Here is a 9,959-nt window from a genome sequence, read left to right on the forward strand (position 1 = left end):
AATATATGTAAATTATTTACAAATACATTGCAAATCATTTCTTATATATACTTGATTGTATTTCTAGATTAATTGATTATGCATATTATGATATTTTATTATTTACTAATAATTTTGGACACCAATAAGTTAAATGATCCTAACCTTTTGGACTGTTATAGAAATTTGAAAATTATTCTCAATTCTAAAATTACAAATTTTATCTTGAGTCCGTAAAGAGAAAGTATGTTAAAAATAAATTTTTTTAAATAAATTTAAAAAAATGGATCGAGTTTGAACTAAATCTAATGAATAGATATGAAGATAAGGATTACGTTGATTCAAACTGGGGTTGGTTTGGACTTAATTTGGCTAAGTTATAGCCGAACCAAAGATAAGATAAAACCGATTCGGTCGGTTTAAAAGGGAAATTAGGGTTTTTTTGAGGAAACTTTCTCGTTCCTCTGTTTTATATCCTGGTTCTTCTTGCGAAAGCACGGAACACCGCGACGCCTTCTGCCTTGCGACACCTTACCTTCTGCCCTGTGACACCGCCTGCCGACTGCTTGCCGCCGCCTGCCGCCTGCTTGCCGCCGCCTGCCGCCTGGCGCCTGCCGCCTGCCCGCGTGGAGAAGACTAACAATCCCTCTTCTTCTTCTCTTCTCTGCTCACCGCCGCCACCGGTTGGTTCTCCGCCCGCCTGTGTGGAGAGGACCAGCGATCCCTCTTCTCTTTTCTGCTCATCGCCGCCGCCGGTTGGTTCTCCGCGACCAGCGCCACCTTCACGAGGGCAATTAGAGCTCGCCGTGAGCCGGCGATCGCACATGGCGATTTCTTCTCTGAGGCTTCGCGATTGAGAGCCCCGATTCTCCTTCTCTGTTGAATAGCGGAGCAGCCTTCCTTTCTCAACGGTAAAAATCTCTTCTTTTAGGCTCATTTGTTTGCAAAGACAAATTGCTGCGTTGGTAGGATTCCATTACCTTCTGCGTTCTAGGTTTAGTTCAAAGAGGTATGGATTGAGTTCTTCTGTACTTCTGTAGAATGGAGTACTGCTGAAAAATGGATTTAGTTTCTCCTGTACTTCCTTTTTGAAAGTACCTGTATGGATTGGGGGTTAGATATTTTAGAGGTTAAGGTGACGTTGATATGAGATTTTAACTTTGATTGTTCCCTTATTAAGATAGGTTTAGATTTTTTGTGTTATTATTCTTATTGGGTAATATTCTGATTATTTGAGTTATTTTAATATTATGTGTAGATAATGGTGTTCTCGCCCAAGTCCCGACCGGTTTAAATACCAAAATCCCGATCTTCCCCCTTCTGCTAGCTTGCTACTGCGGGATTTCTTGTTCGCGAGCGCAATGGCATCAGGGTCTGGGGCGTGGAGCGCGGAGGCGGAGGCGGAAGTGGACGAATCGTTGCTGGCGGCCACGACGGACGTGGAGCTACTCAAACGGGCATGGCGGAACGAGAAGGCGGCACCCGAGATCCTCCAGTTCGAGGCCGCCCTCGTCCTCCGCATCCGGGAGCAAATTAAGCTCATAGTGAGTAATTTATTTATTGGCGAAGTAACCAATGGTTAATCTTCTGTAATAGGTCTGATACGATGTTCTGGTTCTGTTTTAGTTAATGGATGGAGTGAAAACTCAAAATGGGGGAGAATGAGAATTTAATTTCTGAGTAGATGTAGGAAAAACTCTTTTCCTTTTCCAAATGCAGTGTGATAGGGTTTAATTTCTCGTGCCATATTTATCTCTGGAGCACTTGAGAACTTTACGTGTTGCGTGTAGTAGAATCATGGTGGTCCTAGTCTAATGTAATGGAACTAGTAATTTAACTGAAAATTTTCATAGAATCATGGTGGTCCTAGTCTAATGTAATGGAACTAGCACTTTTCCAAAGTGTAGGAAATATAATCTTCTTATTTAGATTCGCTTTCAGGTTAAATTGGAAGCATGTAATTACTCTGCTCTGAGAATTTGGTAAATCGTCGCAGCTGATAATATGTTATTTGGAGGATCAATAAAATGCATTTTGTTATGAGCTGCTAGATGAATGATGGAAATGTGTTGAAAATTGAATTTATAGTGCTTAATCCTTAAGGTACAAGCACATTAATAAGCATGACTAAAAGTATACTGTTAAGTAACATATCTTAGTTTTTATTATACCGCTTTTAATTTCAATATCATGGGCTGTGTATCTTTATCCTAGGAAGAAACCGTGGAGGAATTTGTGGATAATGGTGTTGATGATCTCATTGTTTCGCTTTACCAAATGGATTTGGATCGCAGTTTATTTCTTCTGAGATCATATCTTCGGATTCGTCTACAAAAGGTAATCACCGCTTCAGATATTCATGAAAATTTACAGCAAAATATTTTATTCAAAAGGCTTTCTAAAGAAAAACAAATACAGATTGAGAAGTACATGATCCACATATCGAAGACTGACCTCTGGAACAAACTGTCTGAGCAAGAGCAGAAGTTCACAAAAAGGTAGGAATAAACCTGTTTTTTTTTTCAAAAGAAGAAATAACCTGTTTATGATTTTTGGTTTGGTGATTTTACATGGTGATGCATTTTGAAGGTGCATGGATATAATGGAGAAGCATCTTAACCAATCAGTGTTAGAAAGGTTGCCTTATGGATACCAGTCCATTCTGAAACAATCCATCTCAAGTGATGAAGATGATATGGGTATAATGTTGTATTTAATTGTACTTCTTCAAATTTTTTACTCTTGCAACCTACTTCTTTGTGCTCAGGTTGAGGATATGTTAGGAGTTAAGTATTCTTTTATTGATTGTCAAACAATAATTGGGATTGTTTCATTTGATGTCTAATGGTTCACCATTGCGACTAGTTCCTATGCTGGTGCCAAAATCATTTCAGATTCCACATGCTCCTAGAAACCACTGATTCTTTCCAAGGACTAGTACTAAGATGGCCTTATGATTCATGCTGTGGTAACAGTAGTTTTATAAAGAAATTCATCATTCCATCATTCATGAAAATGCTAGATTTCTATATTCATGCCTTGGGTCTTGACTTATGAGCTGCCACTTCTATTGGCAAGTCAAGGACCCCATAAGTCAGCTGGATTCTGACTGAAGGGCATTTCTATAGAGAAAAGAATTTAACATGTGATTAATTAACACAACCTAATTGGTTGTATGGAACTAAATAATTTATTCTTACACTTCCCTTCAAGTTGGTGCTAGACTTGTTACACAAAACATAAGAGTCCCATAGAATTATTTGTATGGATCAAACCCAACAATTTGATTTGTATATTTATTCCACATAGTGTAGGTTGTTATATAATGTATTTTACATTGTATGATTTACTTATTTATCAGGAATTATTAATTGGATAAATTGATTAGTATACTTTCTTGTAGATATGCTAAGCAATTTTGTCAATATAAATAATTTTTTAATATGGACCACAAATGCCCTTGCATACCACATAGGCTCTATGCAATGGGTCAAATTTCATATCGCTTACACTTTCAAAAAAGATTTTAGTCTCGTAAAGGTTTCAAACAACAATAGACCTTTGCAATGCAGAATAAGACTATGTACAATAGATCCTTCTCCAGGCCCCTGCATTGGCGGGAACTTCGTGCGTCGAGCTGCTTTTTTTTGTTTTAAAGTTTTCAAACAATAACAATTAATAACAACCAAGCCTTAGCCGACTAAGTATGATCGACTTGTAAAGGTTTCAAACATGAATGAAATTTTAAATTAAGAAAGAGTAAAATTTTAGCATATTCTTGATGAGAGAAATTAATTTGCAATAAATGAAAGGGAAATTGGTGATGGAGCATGGAGAGTGTGGCAAGGCAAGAGATATCATGGTTCTTACGTCTACTCTTTGAAGTGATAAAAGGAAAAAACTATCAAGAGGGTAAACTTAAATATTATTATATAATCCTATCAAAATAGGATATGTCAAAATAGTGAGAGAGGAAAGTTCTCACATCTACTTGAGTGAGGAGAAAGACAAGATATTTGAAGTGAAAGAGAGCAACTAATCTCCTTTCTTAATATAAATAAATTGAAAGATGTATGAAAGTGGAATTTGTTGATGAAATTAGGAGCACAGTGGTGTTTCAACATGAGGCCAAGTGGGGAAAGGAAGGATAGTGAAACATGATTTGCAAGGTATTGCCAATTACAAAATCAACATTTTGTAGGTGCTCTCCTAGTTTTTAGAGATAAAATTGGGCATTTCTATAAATTAAAAATTGGTTATATTTTTTGAGATAAGATAGCCTTTAGATAACTTGATCTTATTTCAAGTCTAGAAAAGAGGTTAAGATCCTATATATTAGATTATCTTCTAATTTTTAATATTTTCCTCTTCAGAGAGCTAAGCTGTTTGAATCTTTTTTATGTGATTCTCTCGCGTCACGTCAATTTATATTGATGCTGGAGTTCCTTGGTGAGCCAACCCCCCTCCGATGTCAGATTTGAGTTTTGTTCTACCAAGGCACCTTATGTGCCTTCCATGAACAGAAACTTGATCAGAATCCCACCCATAAGTCATCCTATTTGATCCATTTCCTTTGGTATTGTTTTGCTGCTGCCTGTGACTCAAGCCTAGCAGCCATGAGCTTGTTTTCTGAGCATTACTTTGCCGCACTGCTATCACCCTAATTAAATTTTATTGTCATCCATCATCTTTATTTTATTTTGTTAATATGTTTATGAGTGGTAATACTATTATTATCACCAAGACATGAGAGATGTAAATTTTAGAAGTGAGAGTTATAGCAACTACATTCAAATGGCGAGCTTAAATTTATGGAAATTAAAGTGGATCATATGAATAATTTTAATGAATATTATTGTTTCTAGACATGGAACTCTATAGATAATAGGGACTCTTATTGGCCATCACATTACCCTATGTTTTGAGAAAAATTGTCATTTTTTTGAAAATGATAATATGTTTCTGATTCATTAATTGGAATAAAAAATTACTTTGTTTATCATGACATGATTATCTATTTAACGAGTACGATTTGCCAAATATAAACTTATTAGAGCGGGTAAGAAATTTTAGTAGTGTTCAAGCTAATTTAGATTGATATGGAAAATCACCTAATAACCATTGGTAATGGCTTGAAATGAGAAGGAAACATTGATTGGTCTTAATTTGAAAATTTATGCGGGCACTGCGATCTTAACAAAGAAATTTAGCTTGATTCTTTGATTTATTACATAGACTAGAAATTCAAAGGAAATGCGTCTTATTTTCATTTAATAGACTAGGGCTATTTAAAGCCAAATGGATTGTACTTGAGCATAAGTATGAAAACTTTAGAGAATGATTACTACTCTACATCTAGAACATCACAGACCAAAAATACACTCTCAAGTTAAAAGGGAATAGGGAAGTAGATTATTGAAAAGGAATGCATACTTTGAAAATAACAACCAAAGCTCCCAACTTATCTAAAACTCATAAATGTATAATTGAACTATAGTAGTTAACCGTAGAAAATTAATCCTCTATTGACCTAAGCATAGAGATCCTTTTAATGATTTAACCTTAAAAGATTCAATTGATGATTGACTATAGAATATTCCTCGATGACTTGACCTTAAAAAAGAGTCTTCCGGTGACACCTTAAGTGAGTGCCTTGATGTTATAATCTTAGAAGAACCGCTTGTTAATTTGTCTTTTTTAAAGAATGTTCAACATGTTACTAATCAGAATATAGCCTTAAAAATTAGATAACCATTATAAATCAATTAAGATTTTAGTTGGTAAGTGTTCATGTCTATAAAATTTGTCATCTTATAGAGTTAATTTCTTCTACTTTTATCCAATAGACTAAGATTTCACTGAGCACATGAGAGAGAACTTTTGACAAAATTCTACTTAGCCTTACAATTACAATGCTACCGTACTATCCTAAAAGACCAAAAGAAGACACAGAACAAAATAAGAATAATCATACAAGGATGTAGGACATCTGTTTTTTTTTTTAATTCATAAAACAATTAACACTTTATTTGGTACATGTTTGGTTATAGTTATTCATGACCCTAAAGCTTGTCGGCCTAGAAAATTTCTCATCTACTTTTATTCACTAGACACACACCAATACTAAAATTGTACTGAGTAATGACTATTATAAAGTAGTCAACAATTTCATAGTTACTCCCTAAAGGCACTCATTATACCATTCATTATGTGAGAAATATGCTAATACTTAGTAAATTCATCAATTTATGTAAACATTAGCTCAATTTTCAATTACATTGTATGCTAAACAACTAGGAGACATTCAAGGTTCTATTTTTGCATGTTGATATTGATGTAGGAGAGCCATGCATGTTGATTTTGTTGCAGGAGAACCATGGAGAAAGTATTTAGCTCTAGATCAGTCATATGATTTTCTTACTCATTGGAATGAGGCAATTGAATAGAAAGGAAACTAAAATTAGGCTTCATCATATAAAATCAAGATGAGACAAGATACAACCATTCTTAATTAGTTAGAGAAGACATTTGAAGAAAAAGGCAATAATAAACTTTTCAAGGAATAAATTAAAGATAAAGACCCACCAATTTCACTCATTGGATTGGCCACCTAAGAAAAAATATTGAAGAAATCACGTTTAGTAAATTTAATTATTACAACTTATTCTTGGAAATGACAATTGGAGTCAAGCTCTCCTTGGCCGGGGAGAATGATACATCTATTGATAGGAGAATCTCGTATACTTGGTTAGGGAGAATGACATAGTTCAAAAATTAAGGATAAATTTAGACATTTCCTTTAAAATTTTAGAGTTTAATTCTTTTTTTTTAATTTCTAAGAGATGTTAAAAGTTTATTATCTTTTTACAGATAAGAGTTTTTAGATGATTTGATTTGTGTCCATAAAGGATTAAGACCTCATGTATTAATTCAACTTCTAATTTAATAATATATTTTCTTTTTGGTGAATTGAGTTGTTTGATTTTTTTTGCAATGCTCTTTTTTGCATTGCATCACCGCCCTCTCGACCTCCTTCTCGCCCACCTTGTTCATCTCTTGTGTTTCTCACCCTAATCCTGATATTTGATTTTGGACCATGGAAGGAATAACTGGCACCAGCCATTTCCAGTCAGAATAAGAATTCATTGTGTTTATTTATTTATTATTAACACACACACACACACACACAAGTTTTAATTTTACATTGATCAATTACGTCTTCCTTTAACCATCCATTTCTAAATTGATTTTTCATCTGAAATTTTAGTTCCCCAGCCCCAGCTAGATACCTTCGTCTTTTGCAAGACCAAGGATGCAGTTGGAGCTTTTCAGCTGGATGACGTGTAATTATCTAAGACAACCTTCATTTATGTTGTTCTCATATGTGCATCTTGTGCTCATTTGTACTTAATTGACTGTAGCGGGGATGAGATTATTGACTTGGTTGCTGATGACTTAAATGTCGTCCGTTATAAATCAATAAAAGGTCTAGTGGAGGCTGGCCAGATTGATCTTGTGTGACTCAAGTCTCATGGAAAATAAAGGGCAAAAAATTACCTTCTTTGCATGGGAGTTGCTCAAGGATCTGGTGAGAGCCTTACTTTTGTATGTTGTTTACTGCCTTTAGATTTTTAAGATAATCTAACATCTGTCTTTTGTCCTAGTGATTCTATTAAGCACTTAAAAATTAGCATATGCTTTTAATGAAAAAATATTAAAATGCTGCTCTTCCCTGTTCGTCTCATGATAAATAAGACTATCATCTCTTCTGTCTTTGTAGTATTTATTTACTTGACTAAGTTTTTCTTTACGTGATTCCATTTAAAGTTGTCTTTCATAAATACGTTTACATTTCTAGGAATCTTGTAGGATTTATACGAACTGAACACAGCTCACCAGCCCTTACCAGCTACCACTTTTTATCCTTACATTGTTAGGTTTTGATTTTACTTAACTAGAGGTTTGGGCAAGACTAATATTTTTGACTCGAGTGTGATAAGAGATATGAAGTTAGAAATTATCTTTCACTGTATTCTTTGTAATAATTGAAAATTTTGTGAGAAAAAAGTTTTTGAGGGGTATAAGAACTCCTATATTCTGATATCCTTTATGTTTTTTTAACTGTTTCAAGTAGTCGATTATGTTCATACCCTCAACTCGTGCACAGGCAAAGGACCCAACATAGTAGACTCAATATTTTTCTCAATAACACTGGCACGCTGAAGACAATTAGAGGTGCCCATTAGGTTCAAACCAAATTAGGCAAATTAAAATTTTTCTATTCCATTTTTAGCAACCAAGCCAAGCCAAACCATATAAATTTGTAAACTAAACTGGAACAGTTTGGCTTGGTTTGGTTCTGGTTGAACTAAATTTGCAACAGAAAAAAAAAATCAATATAACTTTTTCTTATAAAATATAAATGTCAAATTAAAGTTGTCCAGTTGTAAATTTTTGGTGTAGACTTAATAACTAAGTTCACAACAAATCTTTACAAAATAATCAAATTAAAAAAAAGGAATTCATTTATTTCTAAGGTCTTTGGTTCCTTCATCATGTAAAAATTTAATGGTTCGGACATGATAATTTAGATCGTGGCTAAGATCATCCGAATCTACTTGTTGCAGGCATTTGATGGATTTGGACTAGCAACACATTCCTGGATCGGTCATCAGCTCCTGCATCTTGTCAGATTGTCAACTGGATTCTCACCATCGATGTAATTTCTAATATGCCTTTTTTTTTAATTTAAACTTTATAGTTAGCTCATCGGATATTGAGTTACAGAAACAACCCAGTTCATGCAATTTAAACATCCGTCGTCGATGGTATCCTCGATTTTCTGCTTCTGTCATATATATTTGTTGTTTTTGCTGTTACGTCCACAGCTAAAGCAGTCCATTCCACTGGTCGTTGTTGATGAACCTCACAATCTGTGCATTGGTGTGTTGATTGGGAAAAATTATGAGTAGTAGACTTGTTTAAATTTGTGTTGATATAAAATTCTGTAGAGTCTGGTTTGATTATAGAGTCTGATTAAAGTTTAGCAATATTCTAAAGTATAAGCGGAGTTTTGGTGCAATAATAAAGTTGTTATCGTGTCATATAGAGAATACAAATTTGAGTCTAGAAAATAATAAATAAGATTGAGTACAATAAATATTTTTTAAATTTTATATTAATCAGAGTTTCGTATATTAGACTGTTTTTTTAGATATTCTAAGGCATTTTTAAATATTCTAAGGCATCAGACTATATAATGATATTAATTTATATATATATATAGAACTATTTCGAGGATTTCTGTACGTCTAGCTCTCCAGAATTCTAGAGATTAGATGATTTCTATGGTAAAAATTAAAAAGGTCATTTTTAATTATTAGAATCGTTAAAATGACGTTTTTATTATAAAAGTTAAAAGAACACTTCATTATATTTTTTATTTATTAGTAGCAACAACTTTATAAATTAATTTAATTTATACTTGATTGAAATTATTTGAATATGGTAAATTTAATTTGATTAATCTTTTAATATGTTATTGCAATTATTTAATTAAATAAAAATATTTATATTATTATGATTAGATTTTTATTAGAATAAACTATTTTAGAAAATAAAATGATTAATATAAAGGTTTAAAAATTTTATTTAGAAGGTCCAAATTGATGTGTATTTAATTTATACTTTAAGAGTTGATAAATAAAAAAAAGCTCTCTACTTTGAACATTGATTAATAAATAAGAGCTAGGGTGTCTCGTTAAAAAAAAAATCAAAAATAATTTTTTAAATATAAAGAAATCTAATATGTTCAAAATCAATCATTTTAATGATGAAAGTTTATTAACAAATTAGTTTGCCTCCGAAGATCACTATCAGTCCCTCGTAGGTGCTACGATACTTCAATATATATATTTTTCAATGGAATAAAAAATTTAAGATGTTATCTTTCTAAGGGAGAAGTTGTTTGTACTTTTAAA

At 33.2% G+C, this 9,959-nt stretch overlaps 1 protein-coding gene across 2 annotated transcripts; it reads left to right on the top strand.

Moving 5' to 3' along the window:
- The first annotated feature begins 556 nt into the window (after nt 1-556).
- Nucleotides 557-8,994, top strand: LOC141817930 (DNA replication complex GINS protein SLD5). Of its 2 annotated transcripts, XM_074705540.1 has the most exons (9): nt 557-890; nt 1,238-1,523; nt 2,194-2,316; nt 2,398-2,477; nt 2,569-2,678; nt 7,247-7,322; nt 7,401-7,567; nt 8,607-8,698; nt 8,868-8,992. In XM_074705540.1, exons 2-7 carry the CDS (start codon nt 1,341-1,343, stop codon nt 7,498-7,500), a joined length of 672 nt encoding a protein of 223 aa, XP_074561641.1. In that variant the 5' UTR covers nt 557-890; nt 1,238-1,340; the 3' UTR covers nt 7,501-7,567; nt 8,607-8,698; nt 8,868-8,992. The 2 variants fall into 2 exon arrangements, with proteins under 2 accessions (XP_074561641.1, XP_074561640.1); XM_074705539.1 differs by having other exon boundaries at nt 8,607-8,994.
- The last annotated feature ends 965 nt before the right edge of the window (nt 8,995-9,959 follow it).

This window comes from Curcuma longa, unplaced genomic scaffold (assembly GCF_044706935.1).
Source record: "Curcuma longa cultivar G26 ecotype Majalengka, Jawa Barat unplaced genomic scaffold, ITB_CL_G26_1.1 contig_22569, whole genome shotgun sequence".
Lineage (NCBI taxonomy): Eukaryota > Viridiplantae > Streptophyta > Magnoliopsida > Zingiberales > Zingiberaceae > Curcuma > Curcuma longa.